The following is a 21,944-nucleotide window of genomic DNA, read 5'->3' as shown; positions in this document are numbered from 1 at the left end:
CTTATTTATCACTGGATCTGCACTGGGATATGTAGTAGAAGCTATATAAACTATATCTGAAAGATAGAAGAAAAGTTCCAAGAGCTCTTGAAACAATTTTTCAAAAAGAAGATTAAGCTTATTTGAATTGAGGAAGGTAGCACACCTTGGCTATGGTAACCCTATGTCAAAGAAATGGCTATCATTGTGTGTGTTTTGTCCGTATATCCCCAAATAGCCAGTGGTGGATTTCTTCTCCCATTAAATGAAAGAAAAGAAAGGAAGAAAGGAAGGAAGGAAGGAAGGAAGGAAGGAAGGAAGGAAGGAAGGAAGGAAGGAAGGAAGGAAGGAAGGAAGGAAAGAAGGAAAGAAGGAAAGAAGGAAAGAAGGAAAGAAGGAAAGAAGGAAAGAAGGAAAGAAGGAAAGAAAGAAAGAAAGAAAGAAAGAAAGAAAGAAAGAAAGAAAGAAAGAAAGAAAGAAAGAAAGAAAGAAAGAAAGAAAGAAAGGAAAGAAAAAGTGGTGGCTGGATAGATAAAAAATGAATATCAAATTGAGTAGTTTGTTCTCAGGGAAACACAAATGACAGCCTTAAGCAAGCACAGGCAAATACATACCATCATTTGCTTGATTTTAATACAACTAATTACACAAAATTATCCAAATATGCTAATCATATTAAAAGGTGAATTAGCAAGTTTTCTTTGCTTTAAAAAAGCATTCCTTTTTTTGTGTGGTGACAGCAGTTCTAGTACATTTATGTACTATGTATGATTGTGTATTAGATACTATTTACTATGCATGTATGGCTTGATTTACAAATTGGGTTACATTAAGTCAAGGTATATATTTGAGAAGGGAGAAATTAAAGGGGCAGAAGGGGAGAGAGAGAGGTTTAGGAAATGAGTTCATGGGAGCTGTGCTCACTGCAGACACTTACCTTGTGTGGTCCCATCCAGTCCCATGATGAGTTTCATTGATCTGATGATTTGCTCTGCTACCGGGGGGCTCATAGATGTAGCATAAGCAGCACTATGTGAGTGAACTTGTAAATAATCCACAAGATCCTTTAATGAAAAAGGGAAATCCAAAAAGAAGGCAAATAAATCTCAGTGTTGGGGTAAGAATCACATCTTGTAACCCCATCCATCAAAGCACAAGATATTTGATTCTTGAATGTGGTCCATTATTTTTTTTTAAGATATGGTTTTGGGTTTTATTACCAATACTATTTATTTATTTTTTAAATTAATTAATTAATTTTTTTGGAGAGTGACATTAATAAAATCCAATAAGTTCGAAGTGTACAATTCAACAGTAAGTCATATATATACATATATGTGTGTGTGTGTGCATGTGTGTGTGTATGTATATATGTGTGTGTGTATGTATGTGTGTGTGTGTGTGTGTGTGTGTGTGTGTGTATATATATACATGCTGAATTGTATAGTAGATCAATTCTTAGTTTTTTAGAAAACTCCATACTATTTTCCATAGTAGTCATACCAATTTATAGTCTCATCCGCAGCATATGAGGGTTCCTTTTTCTCCATGTCTTCTCCAACATTTGTTACTATTTGTCCTGTTGATGATAGCCATTCTAACAGGTGTGAGATGATATCTTATTGTGGTTTTGATTTGCATTTCCCTAATAGCTAGTGAAGTTGAGCATCTTTTTATATGTTTGTTGGCCTTTTGTATGTCTTCGTAGAAGAAATGATTGCATTGTTTGTTTTTGGTTGTTATTGAGCTGTGAGTTCTTTGTATATTTTAGATAGTAGGCCCTTATTGAAGGCATTGTTTGCAAATATATTTTCCCATTTGGATGGTTGTGTCTTTGTCTTGTTGACAGTTTCTTTTGCCGTACAGAGCTTTTTAGTTTGATATAACCCCATTCATTTATTTTCGCTTTTATTTTCCTTGCTTTTGAGGTCAAATTCATAAAATCCTCTTTAAGCTCAAGGTCCATGAGTTTGGTACCTATGTTTTCTTCTTTGCAATTTATTGTTTCAGGTCTTTTATTCAGGTCCTTAATCCATTTTGAGTTAATTTTGATGTGTGGTGATAGACAACAGTCCATTTTCATTCTTTTGCATGCGGCTTTCCAGTTTTCCCAGCATCACTTATTAAAGAGGATTTTCTTTCTCCATTGTATGTTTTGTCGAAAATTATTTACCCATGTAAATAGAGTTTTACTTCTGGACTCTCAATTCTGTTCCACTGATCTGTGTGTCTGTTTTTCTGCCAATACCATGCCATTTTGATTACTGTTGCTTTGTAGTATAATTAGAAGTAGGGCAGAATGATGCCTCCAGTTTCGTTCTTTTTTCTCATGATGGCTTTGGTAATTTGGGGTCTTTTGTGCTTCCATACAAATCTGATGGTTTTTTGTTCTATTTCTTTAAAAAATGCTGATGGGATTTTGCAAAAGGAATTATTTGGGTTTTTTTCATTTCTTTTTCTGAAAATTCATTATTAGAATATAAGAATGCTATAGATTTTTGAACATTGATTTTGTATCCTGAAACTTTACTGCATTTGTCTATTATTTCTAGTAGTGTTTTGTGGAGTCTTTAGGGTTTTCTACGTACAGAATCATATCATCCACAAATAGTGACAGTTCGACTTCTTTGTTTCCTATTTGAATGCCTTTTATTTCTTTCTCTTGACTGAGAGCACTCACTAGGACTTCTAATATTATATTGAATAACAGTGGTGACTGCGGACAGCCTTGTCTTGTTCCTGACCTTAGAGAAAAGGTTTTTAGTTTTTCACCATTAAGTATAATGTTAGCTGAGGTTTCCTCGCGTATGGTCTTTATTATATTAAGGTACTTTCCTCCTATACCTATCTTATTAAGTTTGATCACAAATGGATACTGGATCTTGTCAAAGGCTTTTTCTGTTTCTATTGATACGATCATATGATTCTTATTCTTTATTTTGTTTATGTGGTATATCACATTAATCGATTTGCATATGTCGAACCATCCCTGTGTCCCTGGGATGAAGCCCACTTGATCGTGGTGTATAATCTTTTTAATGTGTTGTTGTATTCAGTTTGCTAGTATCTTATTTAGGATTTTTGCATCTGTGTTCATGAGAGGTATTGGTCTGTAGTTTTTTTTTGTGTGTGTTTTCTTTGCCAAATTTTGATATCAGAGTAATATTAGCCTCATAAAATTAGTTAGAAGGTATTGCCTCCTCTTTGACTTTTTGAAAGAGTTTGAGGCCAATATGTATTAAATCTTATTTGAATGTTTGGTAGAATCCACTGGTGAAGCCATCTGATCCTGGACTTTTACTTTTTGGTAGCTTTTTGATGTCAATTTCTATACTGCCGGTCGGTCTAATTAGATTTTTCAGATCTTCTCGATTCAGTCTAGGAAGGTTGTATATTTCTAAGAACTTGTCCATTTCTTCTAGGTTATTAAATTTGGTGTTATATATTTTTTCCATAGTATTTTTGTATGATCCTTTGGATATCTGTGGTATCTGTCGTAACTCCTCCTCTTTCATCCCTGATTTTTTTGTGTGTCCTTTCTCTTTTTTCTTTAGTGAGTCTAGTCAGGGGTTTGTCAATTTTATTAATCTCAAAGAACCAGCTCTTTGTTGCATTTATTTTTTCTATTGTCTTTTTGTTATCAATTTCATATAATTCATTCTAATTTTGATTATTTTTTTTTCTCCTATTGATTTGAGTCTTCATTTGTTCTTCTTTTTCTAGTTTTTAAAGATGAAGCGTTAGGTTGTTTATTTGAGCTCATTGTTGTTTTTTGAGATAGGCCTGTAACGATATGAACTTTTCCTCTTATTAACTCTTTGCCGTGTTCCAAAGTTTTGATATGTTGTACTATCATTCTCGTGTGTTTCTATGTATCTCTTGATCTCTCCTTTTATTTCTTCTATGACCCAGTCATTCTTCAATAACATGTTGTTTAATCTCCATGTATTTGTGGTTCTTCCCACTTTCTTTTTACAGTTGATCTCCAGCTTCAAAGCATTATGATCAGAGAATATGGTTTACATGATTTCAACCCTCTTCTATTTGTTGAGGCTATCTCTGTATCACAATATGTGGTCAGTCCTTGAGAATGCTCCATGTGAACTAGAGAAGAATGTATAAGCAGCTGTTTTGGGATGAAAAGCCCTATAAATGTCAATTATATCCAGTTGGTCTAATGTGTCATTTAAGAATGTTATTTCCCTATTGACTTTCTGTTTGGATGAGCTGTCCATATCTGACAGTGGGGTATTTAGGTCTCCTACTACGATAGTGTTTTGGTCTGTTTCACCCTTTAGTTCTGTTAGTAATTGCTTTATATATTTTGGGGCTCCCTGATTGAGAACATAGATATTAATAAGTGTTATGTCTTCTTGGTGTATGATTCCCTTTATCATTTTGATGGGTCCCTCAGTATCTCTCTTTACATTTTTAGTTTGAAGTCTATTTCACCCGATATTAGTACTGCTACTTCAACTTCTCTCTGAATGTCATTTACTTGGATTATTATTTTTCACCCTTTCACTTTGAGTCTATATTTGCCTTTGGAACTTTGTCCTGAAGGCAGCATATGGTTGGGTTTTGTGTTTTGATCTAATCTGGCACTCTGTGCCTTTTTACTGGTAAGTTCAATCCATTTACATGAAGGGCGATTATTGAAATATGAGGTTTTCCTATAACAATTTTATCTTTGTTTTCTGGTAGCTCAGTGTTTCCATTGTTTCCTTGTACTTGCATTTCCGTCTGCTATTTTAATTTGGTGGAGTTTTGTGGACTTTCCCTCTGGCCCTTCTTGTTTCATGTTATGTACCTCAGTTCTGGATCTTTGGCACGTGGTTACCATTAAGAATATGTAAATGATTGTTATATATTCACACTAGTCCATTTTCTTCTGTGCGTGCCTTATCTTCATTCCCCATTGCGAATTTAGATCTTTGATTTCTCTCCTTTTCTGTTACTGTTTCAGATTGTCCTTATGTATGCTGAACATTCACTTCTAACTTCAATAGCAATTCTCTTCTTTTTGTTTAAGCTTGAAATACTTAACAAAGGTTACGCTATCCTGCTTCTGTCATCCTGCTAGTCACCTTACACATACATATTTTTGTTATTTAGTTTCAAGTGAGCTGGCCCTTTTCAGTATTTCTTGTAGTGCAGGCCTCATAGTGGAGAACTCCCTCAACTTTTATATGTCTGTAAAGGTCTTTATTTCTCCTTCATATCTAAAGGAGAGCTTTGCTGGATACATTATTCTTGGCTGGTAATTCCTTTCATTTAAGAGTTTGAAAATTTGTTTCCATTCCTTTCTTGCTTGTAAGGTTTGTGCTAAGTCTGGAGAGAGTCTAGTGGGCTTTCCTTTATAGGTTACCATCTTCTTTTCCCTAGCTGCCCTGTCATTGATTTTTGATAATTTTAATATAATGTGTCTTGGAGAAGGCTTTTTTGAGTTGAGATAATTGGGTATTTTGTTAGCTTCTTGGTTTCTAAGCTCCAGCTCATTCCTTAGAGTTGGGAAATTCCTGTCAACTATTTATCTCAATATGCTCTCTGATCCGTTTTCCCTCTCTTTTCCTTCTAGTATACCCCTTATTCTTATGTTGCCTTTCTTGATGGTGTCAGCTAGTTCTTATATTTCTCTTTCATTATTTTTCCTTCTTTTGTCTCTTTCTTCTACCTTCTGAATCATTTCTAGATTTTTATCTTTGATATCACCTGATTTTTTTTCTTCCATTCTTTCCTCTGGTCAGCTCTATTTCCTAAGCTTACTATTTCACTCTTCATCTCTTTTAGTGTGTTCTTCATATCCAGAAGTTCTATTTAGTTCCATTTTAGGGTTTCAATCTCCTTGCTAAAAAACTCATTTTGCTGGTCTACTTTCTTCTAAGTTCTTGAAATTGTTGATCTGATTTATTTTGCATTTCATTCATTTTTTTCAAAAGTGCGATCCTGAATTCTCTGTCATTAAATCACATATTTCTATATCTCGAAGCTATTTTCTAAATATTTTTCTCCTTCATTCTGAACTGCCTTGTCACCCTGGTTGTTCATGGTGTTTAATGAACTGTTTCTCCACCTGGGCATTGATAGGAGTGCATTCTGCATTTTTTTTTTCCAGAAAGAAGACTTATTATATAGAGGTCTCTCTCTAGCTTGTTAATAAGGTGTTTTCTTTTTGTTTGTTTGTTTGTTTGTTTGTTTGTTTTTAATTTCCAGTAGGTGACATCCAAGCCTCTTGGGTCTCTGCTTTGAGGCTGATAATGACTTTTTTTCTCTTTGGTATATTAAATATTCAAGTCACAATCAGCTACCCTTGGTCTCAGCCTGTCAATGGTACTGACAGTGAATTTTGTTTCGGTAGCGTTTGCACAAATTCCCCTGGGGCTCTGTGGTGCTAGGTTTGGCAGGATATGGGGTGGAGGGAAGGAGCACTCTGGGCTGGTGGATGGGGATGGCCGCTAGTCTCTGTGTCTCAGCCTTTTGCTTTGCAACTGCAGCTGTTAAGACATAGCTTTTGTCCCTTTGCACTTAGTTCCTGCTCTGCTTTCTGCCCTGATCTCTGGGCTCTACTGCATGGAACTCACCGATCCCTCAGGCAAAGCTGTTCGGGGAACCTGCTGCAAATTCTCTCCTTCCCCTGCTCCTGCAAGGGGCTCTAGCTGTGTGAGGCAGCTTCTTTGTTCCTCTTAATCTACTCCCCCTGCTGCACTCCCATGGTTCTGACCTCCGGAAGCTCTTATGCACCAACCACTCAATCAGACATGCTTGTGTGCAGGCTAGGTGTTATTTGTTGAGTTTTAGATGTTCAGCTTATTGTTATTTCAAGAGGAGAGATCCAGGGACATCCCTCACTCCACCATGCTTCTGACGTCACTCCATATGTGGTCCAATTTTCAACGTGCATCACTGAACTATTTTTTTTTTTTTTTTTTTTTATCTTTCCACTTAGTTTAACCCTCAAAAACTTGGAAGGTATACAGTAAAGGCTGAAAATTTGGAGTTGAGGTCTGTGAGGCCAAACCAGAGAGATGTAAAAAAAAAAAAAAAAAGGTTTCCCAAACATTTGTCAAGTATTTAGTACATTTAAGCACTGGCTTAGTATTCAGGACTCTCCAAAGAATACAGGATGTGGTTTTTGCCCTTGAACATATTATATTAATTTGTGCCCATGAAAAAGTAATGGCAGACATACATTACAAAAGTAAGAAGACATACAAATTAGTATATGCAACAGGCTATAAGACTGCAGAGGAAAAAGAGGGAGTATTGCTAGCTGGAGTAGATAGGGAAGGTTCAAGTGAGAAAGTGAAACTGTCTTGAAGAATGAAAACAAATATTGAACACAAGAAAACTTGGGTTGGGGGAGAGGTGGGAAATTAAACCAGAGTGTAGGTTAGGACCAGATAATCTCTGGTTATGTCTTGGGTGCTAGAAAACTATTGAATTTTTGTGCCACACTCAAATTTGAAGTGAGACCCACATAGAATGCTGGTCTTCAGTGGCAGAAATGACTCTTTACCTGCATGCCTGCCTCCTGAGGCCCAACTCAAGGTTCTAGGTAAACATACTGAGAACCCAAAGAAGCTCCAATAACCTAATACCACAGTCAGGAGGGCCTCAGAGCTGGCATCTGGAGGTGCTAAGCCCCAGCTAGAAAGATCATCTATCTGCCCACTTGTGCTGGCTCATTGCCTGGGACCTTCAGGGTATTCTGCAGAAAAGCTGATGGGCTGATTACAGCTCTCTAGGTTAGCAGTGGGGACTGTAAAGGATCAGACACTTTCTTTTCTAGATAACAAGACAGATTAGAATCCCACTTGGGCACTTTCTCTGATTTTTCCCTTACATAGGTGAACTGGGAGGAGCTCAGCTTTGAGCAGGTCCCTGTCCTCCTAATCCCCCTTCATTGTCCACATCTGTTTCCACCTCTGGGCGTGAGGCCATGCTCCACCCTTCACTTGTCTATCTCTCTTAGGATATGGGTGCCATGATTGTTCACAAGCATTTTAAACATTCACAGCTCATCTTCCTCAGTAAGATGAGTGGCCTACCTCATGGTTGGTTGGTGATGTGATGCCTCATGAGGGTAACTGGTAGCTCCATTCCGTCTTTCCTGCCTCATTCAATTTGTCCTTCATTTGAAATCCCCTCTTTCACGCATCTTTCTTCCCTGAATTTCTTTCTCCCTCTTTTCATTCATTTCACACTCTTCATTCCTTCTTGCTTGTTTGTTTCTTCCTTTTCTTCCCCCTTTCTTCTACTCCGATTCCTTTCCTCCTTCTTTTAGTTTCAAATTTTCCACTTAAAATTTTTTTCTCTACATTTCTATTTCCTTTCTTCCTCTTTCTGTCCCTCCCTCCTTCCTTTTTTCCCTTTTTCTTTTTTCTCCCTCTCTCCCATTCTCACCTTCTTCCCTCTTTTCACCTTTCCTTTTATCAAATTTGTACAAAGGACTTGCTCTGGCCTATGTTCTGGATGTGGGAGTCCAAGAAGAGAAGAAGGATAGAAAACCTAGTTCTTGGCAGCTATTAACCACCTCTATTAAAATTAAAATTCAGCTTTTGTTTAGTGAATCTCATAAAAAAGTTGGGTGGTTTTCCACCATATTTGAAGAGTATGTGCATGATTATGGTCTGACTTAGGCATTGGCCACCTGGTATTCGAGAAGTTCACTTTGAAGGATGGCGGACGGGGGTTGGGGCTCAAAGAGAGAGAGGCAGCCATTCTCCAGAGTAGCTGCAGCTGGGCTGTCCTCCACAGCTCTATGTTTAGCACTCCTCTTTGAGCAGATGCAAGGGTTTCCTTTGTTAAGAGCTGGTACCTCCCAGCAGGATGCTGGAGAAGCCAACTAGGAGACAGTGGGAGGGGAGCAGGAGAGTGGATGATGAGGGCTCATGTAGACATGAGTCAGGAACACGTTGTTTCAGAGAGGTGATCTGGCCTTGAAGGGTGGGTAGATTTGGATAGATGCAGAGGAGGGGAGAGACATAGACATGTGCTAAAACATATTCTTTGCTGATTAAAATGCTATCTTAGCATTTTAATCAGCAAAGAATGAATGAATAAGGCAATTGGGAGTAGAGGGAGAAGATAGTGCTTCCAACGAGACTTGATGAGAAATTGTCTTCTTGAGAGGTGGTTTGACCTCAGAGTTATGGGACAGGCTCTGGAACCTGATTGCTTGGGTTCAAACTTTGGCTTTGCCACTTACTAATATGTGACCATAGGCAAGTTACTAAAGCTCACTTGCCTTAGTATTCTTTTCTGAAACATAAGATAATGATAATACTGATTTCGGGGTCATTATGAGGATTAAATGAGTTAATACGTGTATAGTGCTTAGAATAGTGGTACATAGTGAATACCTGATGCTGTTGGCAATTATTATTAATGGATTGCCAACTCAGAGCTTCTTAGAACTGGGAGCATGGGGTGGGACAAGGGGATCCAAATATAAAAACAAACTCCTTGGAGTGTCTTTATTCCAGCTCTATCATTTTGCAGAGGATACTGTTCTAAGGTTATGTAATGACACACTGGTAGATCCAGATATCAAACTAAAGATTTTTAGAGCAGCATTTCCTCCATCTTTGTTGGCATTCTGGTGGTAGGAGTGAAAATAAAGGAAAAGAGGCATTTTAAAGAAAGAAGTACCTAGATTCAATGACAGATTGCATGACTCCGAAGAGATAACATAGCTGATATAGCCATTGATATATCTATGGCTGAAATTCATTGGCTGCTTGAGTCTCCATTTTAAGAACTTTACATGTGTTAAACATTTTAGCTTCAGAATAATTCTATGAAGTAGGTACTATTTTGATCTCTATTTCATAGATGGGATCACTGAGTCACAGAAAAGATCAGAAAATTATTCAACCAAAAAGTGGCTGAATCACAAGGATTTGAGTCTAAAGAGTCTGGCTCCAGGGTCCCTACCCTTAGCACCACGCTATATTATGTTTCTAGACTAGATGAGGAAGGACCAGGAGGGCACAGAGAAGACCATCTTCACTTTTATTTAACCCTCTGGTGCTTTTCTTAACCCCTAGAGATTGTTCCTCTTTTTGGGAGAAAGGGAGAATTCCTTATATACTCAGTGTTTATAGCACTAAACCACAAATGAAAATACATTAGTCTCAAATGTTTCTGTCTATTAATCTTATTTCTCCAAAGAAGCTGAAACTTCTTTGAGATCTAGGAATGGAGTTTTATACTTCTCTGAAATCCATAATGGTGGGTACTTAGCTGGGGTCCAGTAAATACTTATTGTTTAATGGAGAATAGAGGGGTTTTAGGGATTGAGGCAGGATCGTGGAGTGTCCCTGAAGTATATATGGGGATACCAACCTACATTCTTAGGAAAAAATGTAGCAACATTCTCTTAGTCTTGAGACTTTGCTGACAAAGATCAGACAAAGAAACAAAACAAAGCTGCCTTTGATCCCTACCAGGCTCTTCTCAATGTCCCCACCCTCAAATTTCCTTCCCAAATCGAGAAATTTTATAAGGCCAAGATCGTGTGAATTCTTAGTTTGAATAAATGCCTCATCAGTGCTATATCACTGCCTTTTAATATTAAGCTTATCTGGCTCATAATTTTATTTCTATTAGACTGAGTCTACTTTCTATCAAAATCTGAGTGTATTGACCGAAGCTAATTTGCTTGTGTGATTTGTAAAGTGGGGTTCTTCAAGCAACTTCTGCAGACCATCAAGGAAAGCCTTGTTTCCTGGTTTTTTATTCTCTCCTAGCATTCCCCCATTGGGCATCATGAGCCATGGATTAAGAGTTGGCTTTGGTGTTTTGCAAAGAGAGTCTGGGTTGTGTCTTCCTTCAGAGTGGGTTAGAGGTCTCCTCAGACCGAGGTTTCCAAGTCCATTTGTAAGTTCAAAATCCTGATTATTTTCTCTACCCATAGGCCTGTAGTTCAAGGACAAGGGTGCCTTTTCTGAGAAAATCAGACAGGGGACGTTTAGAATAAACATCTTGGCATTCATTCCATGACCCCCATTTACTTCAAAGGGCTGTTAAATAAAGCCAGGGCTGAGCACACAGGGCACAGCTGGCTTTTGCAAGGGGCCTGCCTTTGTATGACACACAGGCTTCTGGGGCTAATGCTCACCCCAAACTTGGCTGCTCTGCCCCACTTCTCTCCTCCAGAATTTCAGCCCTGTAACTTGTCGATTATGAAGGCTACCTGTGCTTCATTCATTTGCAAGCCCCTGGTCAGCCTGTGGAGGCTGTGGAAGCCAGTGTTTAGCACTAAGCATGTAAGAGGACTCAGGATCCATTCCTGAGAACAACGTGGACTACAAAACTGGATTTGCAACATTGACCCATCTCCTCAGCAACTGGATTCATAAAAATTAAAAAAATAAAAAAAAGAAACCTAGCCCATCAGCTCAGGCATTCTTTAAAGAAGCCATTCATGACATGGAGCTCTGACAGGTGAAGAGAAGTAATTACCTGACATTTCACTTCAAAAGCCTTGAAAGAACAGAATGCTCTAAGAAAGGTTGTTCACAGATCATCTATATCAGCTCCAAACTCAGAGTGAGCAAAATAGCAAAATTTTGCTTTAGAGACTGTTTTAGAAGTTTCTTTGAGGTGAGGGGTGGGGAGAGAATGTTGAGGCCAGGGCATTAAACTCCAGTAAGCAGAGATGAATTTGTAGGACATTTGTGACAGGAAGACTGAGGCCAAGACAACATCTCTATTCTCTGTGGGAGTGTCTTAGCGCCAAATGAATTTTTTTCTCCCCTTGTTCATTTACAAGTATTTTTTCTTATGATGCACCTGGTTGCTAATGTATATTAGTTGATCTTGATTGACTCAATAAAGATTCCTAGAGCTTTCTAGAAACTGTTGTTGTTAATATAGTTCTTCTATGCTAACACTGATATTTAAAAAGAGAGTTAATAGCCAATTAGTTTTATCTTTTTCTAGATTTTTGTACCCAAGTAATTATTTTCAAATCTCAAGATGTACAAAAAACCCCATGAGCATAGTAAAATTGAAGTTATTAGAGTTTCAGAAACATAAAGTCTTAGTGTGTGTATGTTAAATTTGGGGGGGGGTTATTTTGTTGCTTTTGTACCTATTGGTTTAAAATCCTGGATATTTTGCAGTAACATCCCCCTTCCCCACAATTGAGATATATACTGCAAAATACCCAGGAAAAAAATATATGCTGAAACTCTGAAAACTGTACTCTAATTATTAAAATAGGTAAGTGGAAAGATTTTTTTCAAATATATATCTTTAGCATCTGCCCAATCCTATGTCCTATCAATTAAAAAGCATAGTATAAAATAAACTTAAAGTGAAAATTCTATACAAATTATTCAGTCTAGGAGAATAAAAACTGTGATTTAAATTGAAACCACATAATTTAAAATTAACTTAATTAAACAAATTAAAAGTACAGAGGAGCAGATACAAAGTTCTATTAACTGCTGGGCTTATAAACCTGGAAGGTTTATCTGTGTTTATCGCTCTTACCAAAACTATTCCAGACAGGTGTGAACCTGACAGAGAATGATCCATACAGTCACTTTCTCAAGCGGCCTCCTACCTCCTGCTCACCCTCCATGTCTCTGTTTTCTAGGATTTTGCATCTTGCTGTATCAGAGCAGGTCTCTGTATAGGCTGGTGGATCTCTGCCAAACACTCTCCAATTTTTGCTGCCATCTAGTGGTAAATTCAGAGACTGCAGAGTAACATGAGAGAAGAGAGGAGAAAGGAAGGGTGAAGTGGGAGGGAAAGGACAAGGAGGAATGATGCAGTCCTCTGGATCCGAGTATGCACAGAATGAGTTATTTTAAGAGCAAGAAAATGAACAGATCTGCATACTTTTTCTGTACCCTGATTAATGTAAATACTAACAATTTTCACAATTGCTCACCCCAAGTGAACAGAAAGTTTTGTAGACAAGAGCAAATACACCTTTAAAATGGTCTGACTTCAGAATGGAGAGTGTGAAAGAAAATTGTGAGCTGGTCCTTGACTTCGGGGTAGTCACAAGCCTTTGTTTAAAGTGGGTATCAAATGAAGGGACTCTAAGAAAAATGTGACATCTACCAATTTTGACAGTATTTCAAAGATCTGCTTGCTTCAGTTTATTCAGGTGCCTTTGGTTCAGGAAACAGAGTTACGCTTGGTTAAAATTTTTGTAGCTCAGAGCTGCTGCTAAAGTAATCACAAAACCACAAGCTCACAAAGCACTGCAGCCTGAAGAAGGGAGCTCCTATATCTGAGACCCCCGGATCCCATGGCTTCGACAGTTGAGGAAGGGAACATTTAACTCTGCACTAGATTAAGCTGAATTTTGTAGGATCCTGGGCATTCCCTATGGTTTTAGCGTTACCCAGCTAAATGCCACAGGATGAAAAACAATGTTTAGAGCTTGGAAAAGTAGTGCTTATCGAAAGGTAAAGACCATTGAAAACTCTGAACAGTTGAGGGATTTTTGTACCTCATAGCTGGGCAAGTGGCCACAATGAAATCTGTTGTTTTAAATCACGTGGTTTCAATGACTAGACTGTTTTTAGTTGTATTCCTAGTTTGTCTGACTGGCTTACCAGGAGTCTGAATTCTTGTTCCTGCTGGTCACAATGAGTAAGGAATTGAGAATTTTAGGTAAGCTGTTGATGCCATGGGCAAGCACTGGACAGGTTTGGGACTTGCTGTGCTTCCTCAGGTGGAGCTAACACCACTGTCGTGCACTTTGGAACAGGTGTAGGCCTGTGTGACATAGCTTTCAGGATTTGGATAAAACTGTCATATAATGGAGCAGACAACTGTTTCTTTTATCCCTCAAACCCCAGTTTGAATATTTCATTTTGTTTTTGTGCTTCTCTCTTCTTTTGAATTTCTTTTAAACATTTATTGGTTTATATTGGCAACTTCCTTGGGGATATTGGCGCTATAATTGCATGAATAACATTTACTTAACAGTCTGATCTCATCAGATCAGAATTTTTAAGGCATACAGATAAGATATTAGAGGATGACAAAATTTGACCTATGGCTTATTCAAAATTGTGAGGGAGAATTATTCCTCAGAGAAAATCCCTTAAAAGAACATTTCTAATCTTGCTACTTTTATTTTGATTAAAACACTTAAAACCCATGACTTGTAGCATAGAGTCCACTTCCTTAATATCTGACATTTGCCCGTAGTTGCTATTACCTGCTTTGTGTTTTCACATTACAAAAACCAAACTACTTACAGTTCTGTACCATCCCCTCATCGTTACTATGGTTTGGTACACAGAAATATAATCCCACATCATTTTTCTATAAGGCTGGCATTCATTCTAGAACTTCTTCCACACTGCCCTGTAGAGTTAATCATCCCTCTCCGTGTGGTGTTCATGGGCACTCAGTTTTTGCCTGTGAACACCGCTAGTTTTGCCATTTTATTACGTTGTGGTTGCTCATCACAGGCTCCTCTACACTGTCAGAGGGTGAGCTCCTTGACGTCCTGGGTGCTACTTGGCTGTAAACCCATCGTCCTGAAGCCACAGTGATCATTCCAGGTGTGGCGAACGGAACCTAAGTGCTCACGGAATCCAGAGAAGCCCTGCAGACTGCATCCCCTGAGATGTCAGGTTTTACATAGTCACAAGGGGTCCCTTCTTACCTTCCTTCCAGCTATGTAACCTCCTGCGGCCCCAAAGCTTTTGGTGAATGTGCCCATTAACACATCGACATCTTGAGGGTCCATTCCAAAGAATTCCACTACACCCCGGCCGGTTGGGCCCAGGGACCCAATGCTGTGAGCTTCATCTATGTAGAGGTAAGCCTTGTATTTCTTCTTCAGAGCCACGATCTGGGGAAGACGCACGATGGAACCCTCCATGCTAGAGTATAAGGAGAAATGCTCGTCACTATTGCATGCTCCCCTGGGAAATTCTATGTCAGTCTCTCAATACTTCTCAGACAGTGACCCGACACCTGTAGTCAGGGATGACAGGGACATGTCACTCCTTTCTTCTTAAGGGATATGTTATTTGGCTGAAACAACCCTCTCGATCTTATAAGGCTAATCTGGCATTGTTTTACATGAAAAAAATAATTTACATTCAGTGGATTTAAGTGCTTTGAGTTGTTATAGCCAATTCCCAAGTAAATTGTTAACTCATGGCATTGTTGATTGATTTATCTGTAAAGATGACTAGTGTAACTAACTGACCATTATGGGTTTTGGGTACTTTTCTAGTTTTAATTAAATTGCCATATGGTGATCCATCTTTATCAGCCTGCCACTGCCTATTTGGTGGTTTTGTCTGACCTAACGTCAATGCTCGAACTGCCAAACATTAAGAGAAGGAATGAAAAACACACAAAATAACTTTATTTAGGACACATAATATTAATTTAAGTACAATAGAAAGTTCCTAAGATCTCTTGTTCAGAAGAGTCATCCCTGGCCCCTTTATCCTCAGGGAATGTGTTCCAAGAACCCCAGTGGATGCCCAAAACCGAGAATAGTACTGAACGCTATACATGCTATGTTTTTTCCTATACATTCATACCTATGATAAAGTTTAATTTATAAATTAGCACCATAATAGATTAACAATAATAACTAATAATAAAATAGAATAATAATAATAATAATATACTGTAATAAAAGTTATGTGAATATGGTCCGCTTCCCTGGTAACTGATCTGATAACTGAGATGCCTACCAGGTGACTAACGAATGGAGCCTATAGACATCCCGGGCGGGATGGACAGGGACAGTATGAGACTTCATCACATTACTCAGAATGGTGCACAATTAAAAACTTATGAATTGTTTATTAATAGAATTTTCCATTCAATATTTTTGGATTGCTGTTGACCATGGGTAACTGAATTAGCGGAAAATGAAACCTAGATAAAGGAGGCACTACTGGACTCATTGGAAGTTAAGGGTTTATTGAGGCATCTGGTGGTGTCCCCTCTTTTGGTTTCTTTAAGGTAACGATTCTCCATCTTGAGTGAGTATCAGAAACCTCTGAGTGGTTCATTAAAGCACAGATTGCTGGGCACCATCCTCAGAGTTTCTAATTTGGTAAGTCTGGGGTAGGTTAAGAATATGCATTTCTACCAACTTCCCAGGAGATGCTTATACTGCTGGTTGGGGACGACTCTTGGAGAACCACTGCTAGAGATAAACTATTTTGATTTAGCCCTAAGTGATTAATTTTTCATGGTATTGTGAATTGCAAAAAAAAAAAACACTTCAAGTCCTCCAGAAAAGGGAAAAATATGAAGTAAATAAATAAGTAAAATTATAATTTATATTTATATGGCACTTCTGGAACTCAGTGAATTTAAAAGAAATTTTGACTAATCAGTTCTCAGAACACTTTGTAAGTTGTGTTTACACCACACACAGTTTTGACTGCATTGACAGGTGAGTTTTATGAAACACACAGTCTTGCACCCTCACCATACAAAGAAGTTTGTCTAACAATTCAAATAACCTGTCAGTTTAGTTCAAGAACTAATCAACTGATGTAAACATGCAGTTGAACTTCTCTCTTCTTCTTAATTAGTTTATTTATTACATTTAATGTATTTAAAAAAATAAACTTAAGTGTTAGGTCAATTCAGTCAAAATAGTCTAGCTGGTTTTACAGTTATCCAGACCAAGGGGTGTTGGTTTGAAAGGAGTATGACAACTGAGTGTAGCATTTGTGTGTGTGTGTGTTTTATAGGACCTTATTTTTTTAGAGCAGTTTTATGTTTGCAGCAAAACTGAACAGAAGGTGCAGAGATTTCTAGCATACCTCATGCCCCACATGAAGTATACAGCCTTCCGCATTATCAACATCCCCCACCAGAGTGGTACATTTGTTTCAACTGATGAGCCCACATTGATGCATCATCACCCAAAGTTCATAGTTTACCTTAGAGTTCACTCGGTCTTGTGCATTCAGTAGGTTTGGACAAATGTATAATGACATGTATCCATCATTATATCATACAGACTGTTTTCATTGCCCTAAACTCCACTGTGCTCTGCCTATTCATTTCTCCCCTCACCCAGCTCCTGGCAGCTATTGATCTTTTTATTGTCTCCATGTTTTGCCTTTTCCAGAATGTCATGTAGTTGGAATTATACACTATGTAGCTGTTGTGGATTAGCTTCCTTCATTCAGTAATGTGTATTTATGTTTTTTCCATGTCTTTCCATGGCTTGATAGCTCATTTATTTTTGGTGCTGAATAATATTTCGTTGTCTGAATGTGTCACAGTTTATTCATGCATTCATTGACTGAAGGGCATTTTGGTTGCTTCCATGTTTTGGCAATTATAATAAAGATGCTATAAATAATCTGCGTGGGTTTTTTTGGTGAACTTATGTTTTTAAGTCCTTTGGCTAAATACCAAGGATGATGGTTGCTGAATTATATAGTAAGAATGTGTTTCATTTTGTAAGAAATCACCAAACTATCTTCCTAGGTGGCTGTACCACTTTGCATTCCAACCAGCAATGAATAAAAGTTCTTCTTGAGGCACATCCTTGACAGCATTTATTGTTGTCAGTGTTCCAGATTTTAGCCATTTTAATAGTGCATTATGGTATTTTCTTGTTTTAATTTGTATTTCACTGATTTTAATTTGCATGTCATAAGATGTGGAGCATCTTTTTATATGTATATTTTAATCTGTATATCTTCATTGGTAAGGTGTCTGTTAAGGTCTTTGGCCAATTTTTTAATTGGGTGTTTGCTTTCTTATTGTCAAATTTTAAGAAGTCTTGTATATTTTAGATAACAGTCTTTTATCAGATGTATCTTTTGCAAATATCTTCTCCCAGTCTGTGGCTCATCCTCTAAGTCTCTTGACATTGTCTTTCACAAAGCTGAAGTTCTTAATTTTAATCAAGTCCAGCTTATTGCATTTGTGCTTTTCACAAGGTTATTCTGAATGGCTGTGTTTAGATTTTAATGAAATGAAAACTAAATAGAGTTGTCTTCTTTTACTTAAGTTTGTGAGTTAATTCCAATATTTTCTTAGATTAATTGCTTATTAAAGCTGTTTTCATTGAGGGGGAGGAGTTACAGCCATCTGACCTAAGCTTAGGTTGTCATCATACCACTTACTAATTGAGGACATGGGCAATTTACATGATGTGTAAAATAAGCATGATGATGGAACCTTCCTTATAACGTCTTTATAAGGATGACTAGAAATAATGATGGTAAAGTGTCTGACATATAATGAACATTTATTGAGTTGTTCTTGCTCTTAGGAGAAGCCTAGGAGGAAATGGTTGTAATGAGGTCTAACTTGAGAAAGTAAGAGCCCCTGGCAATGCCCTGTGTTGCATCTTCTAGGAAAGAGGCATATGGGTGTCATATATAATAAATGGCTCTCTGCCCTCAAAATTCTAGAATTTTCTTCTCATCTTTGAAATGTTTTAAATTGGTAACACAAATATACTAAAAATCTGAAATGTCCCAACTAACCATTCTTTGTTCTGGAACTGAATTTGGCAGGAGCCAGAGTTAATGTCAAACAGGGTGCAGACACTCAGGGCAGCTAATTAGCCATCCTTTGCAGGGGCTGGTCTAGCTGATGTTAGGAGTCTACCCACCTGGTTTGTATTTCTCCCTCTAAGATTAATGACTCTGTGATACTGCTGATTTCTGGAGTTAATGCAGGGCACACATGAGTCCTAGGGAAAACTCAGCTTTTATAAAGAGTTATATTCACTTGCACTGTTTTCATTTTCTATTTGTGGCCCAATTTAAATTGAACCTTTTGCTATACGGGATTCGAGTTTGGTGCATGCACAAAAAGGCTATCTATGCTATTCCCACGAATTTCTGTCAAAAAAATGAAAACAGTGTCAAAATGTATAGAAAACAAGAACAGTGTTTTCTTCTTTCTTCTTGAATGGAAGGTTGTATTTTCTTTTGAATTCGATAAGAAAAAAATCCAACTGAAATACAACTGTAGGTAAAGATAATTCCACCAGTTAACTGAAGTTCTATGCAGGGACTTGAATTATTCTCAAAGCAGCAAGCCAATGAATAATTCCTTTATATCTTTTCTATTACATAATGTATTAGCTAAGTGACAAGAATCGTTTTAGAAATCTCCCTCTCACCACCTTCTCCTCCACATGTAAACCATATTACCCACTGGCAGAATTGGGAATTAAACCACAGATTTGCCAACTTACATGGTGGAAAAATCTCTTTGGTGGGCCCAAAGTACAACCCAAGAGAAGAAAGGAAAGTGAACAAAAGGAGCTAAGACTAATCAAAAATAGGTAAGCTAGTGTTTTCTTCTTCTTTGTCTTTATTTGTTTAAACCATAGAGAAATAGGTTAGAGATTACTATTGAAGTTCTCAATCCTTAAACTTACATTATTTTGGGGAGGAGAATTGCTTATATTCTTAGAGAAAATGGCATTCTAAGACTTCAGCATTTGTTTATGGATGTATTTTTTTGAAGGGCTGAATATTATTTCTTGGTTCATTTTATTTTGAGCTGTGCAAGTTTATATCTCAGGTTATTTGGGATACCTCTCCCTCTCTCCAGTATATTTTTGACTAATTTTGAGATTTCTCAACCACGATGAGTCAAAAACTAGACTTCTCAGAGACACAAAATTAAAAGAATATGACTTTAAAACAATACTTAAACAAAAATACAAATCAAAACACTAAAGTCATACTATTGTACTTTTAAACCAAAATTCATGGAGTCATGGAACTTTAGACATCAAATTTCAATCTCCCTATTTTGTAGATAAATAACTGAGCCCATGATAGGCAAATGGTAAAAGTCAAATGGATGACCTTGCAGTTTCCATGTTTACTTTATTAGACGTGGACACACGATCTGACGCTTCTGTTTACATTGGGCCTCTGTCTCAGCAGGGCCACATGGTTTGAATCCTAGCTTTCTTTCATCTCAGTTATCTACACTCAGACAAGCTATCCAGGCCTCAGAGTCTCAGTATCTTCATCCTCACAATAACCTCAAAAGACTTGGGGAGGCTTACTCAAGATGGCACATGTGAATTGTTTAGCAGGGTGTAGACACATGATAAATGTGAGTTCCTTCCACTGACACACCTCCTCCAGGTGGGTGAAAAGTAAACAGCTTCAACTATGCAACTTGTTTTCCAAGTTGCAACTTCCTCAACTGAAAATAAATTTAATGATGAGGGCAGCTACTCTTGGTTGTGGGCTTACTGTAGGCTTGGCTTCTGGCAAGTACTAGCTTATATGATCTCATTTAATACTAGGAAAGAACTCAGCAGCACCAGAATTGGAAGGTCTCAGGCCTCTCTCCAAATCCTGACTCTTTTATATCTATATGTAAACAATAATACCAGATTGATGAATGGTGACATTATAATTATTGCTAATTTTCATTATCATAACTGCTTTGGTGGAGCTTACTGACTTCTTGGTTTTGGTATCTAGCCTTTTCTACCTTGACATGTACCTAAAATGTTCCGATCTGGCTGATTGCTCTTTTAGAACGATAAAAATATTGATTTATGTGCACTCTCTGTGGTGGGAGGACTTTGCCCGCGGTGACAAACCACAAGCAAGAGTGAAAATTAAAAGGAGGGTTCATGTTGATATAAACACAATATGTCACCATAATCCATCTCTAAAAAGTAGAAGTACATTTGTGAACTATTGATTTTGCATTCCCAATGCTGGCCCTTTGGAAAATATTGTGGGAAATAATGTTATTATCTGGTGATAGCATCAAATGAGAACATCCATATCTTCCAAGATACTCTTCTAGGCTAGCCTTATTTTACAGATGAAGAAACTGAGCCTCCAGGATGTACTGAAGGCTGTCTAAGAGATGCCCTGCTTTCTATCTATGAATGAAGCCTTTTAGGTTGCAGTCTCATTTAAAGACAAGATTCCTATGCAGCTGAGATAAAAGGAATCTCTCCATGGAGGCCAGTTTATGGGAAGTGGACACGTCCCACTGTATACATGCCAGGTTAATTGAACCACTGGAGTAGATTCCCACCAAAGATAGCTGCCTGCAAGTCTTTCCATCCCTGTATACATGAGCCAATCCTCTCAGCAAGAGGTGGGTTCTGTTTCCCCTCCTTTTGAATCTGGGCTGGCCTTGTGATATGCTTTACTAACAGAGTATGGCAGAAGGTGATGCTGTACCAGTTGTGGACATAGCCCTTAAAAAGCTGGCAGCTTCTGCTTTGCTCCTCTTGGAAGCCAGCTGCCATGCTGGAATGAAGCTCTGGCTATACTGCTGAGTGAGGAGTGCTTACATGTAGAGAAAGCATCTCACAGAAAAGAAAAGAAGAGAAGAGGAAAGGAGAGGAGAAGAGAGTTGAGGAGAGGAGAGGAGAGGAGAGGAGAGGAGAGAAGAGAAAAGAAACCTCAGTCAACAGCCAGTACCAGGAATTTAAATGTGTAAATGAGGCCATTTTGGATGTTCCAGCCCCAGGTGAACTCCTAGTGGAATACAGCCCCATGTATGACCCTTAACCAACATCATGTGGAGTAGAAGAACTGCTCAGTTGGTCTAGATAGCCCTCAGTAGCATGAGAAATAGCAACTCATTGCTGCGTAAGCCATTATATTTGGGGGCAGTTTGTGATGCAACGATAGATAATGAAACAGTCCCCATTACTAGTTAAACTTAAGCTGTGGTTTGGTGCCATGTGGGCTTGGCACACCTGGCTCCCCTGTCTTCCTGAGATCATGGTAGGACACAGATTCAGTGTAGCCATTAACAAGCTCTGCTGCTGAAGTGGTTTCTCTATGTAAATGATGGGAATATTTGAGAATAAAATGCTGATAGTCCGCTTAATTTCAGCCATGACCAAAGTATTTAAATGCAACTTTCCTTTAGTGGAGCCAAGTTCTATTTGTTTGCAGTTGGGTTCTGTTTACTCTAGTTAAAGGAAATGCCCAGTCTGCTCTCCCTCAGCTGATATGTCCTCCTGCTAGTTC

The 21,944-nt window shown here is 38.0% G+C and overlaps 1 protein-coding gene across 1 annotated transcript in view; it reads right to left on the bottom strand.

Annotated features, from left to right (window-relative positions):
- SPTLC3 (serine palmitoyltransferase long chain base subunit 3) overlaps positions 1-21,944 on the bottom strand; it is a 146,484-nt gene that overhangs the window by 31,977 nt on the left and 92,563 nt on the right. Inside the window, exons 8-9 of the mRNA XM_011370277.2 lie at positions 14,624-14,843; positions 917-1,043 (exon numbers count right to left, since the gene is read on the bottom strand). Coding sequence (XP_011368579.1) covers positions 917-1,043; positions 14,624-14,843 — 347 coding nt within the window. The remainder of the gene's footprint in view (positions 1-916; positions 1,044-14,623; positions 14,844-21,944) is intronic.

The sequence above is a fragment of the Pteropus vampyrus genome, unplaced genomic scaffold (genome assembly GCF_000151845.1).
Source record: "Pteropus vampyrus isolate Shadow unplaced genomic scaffold, Pvam_2.0 Scaffold7, whole genome shotgun sequence".
In the NCBI taxonomy this organism is placed as follows: Eukaryota; Metazoa; Chordata; class Mammalia; order Chiroptera; family Pteropodidae; genus Pteropus; species Pteropus vampyrus.
Note: the sequence above shows the minus strand (reverse complement) of the source record. Positions and strands in the feature narration are given on the sequence as shown.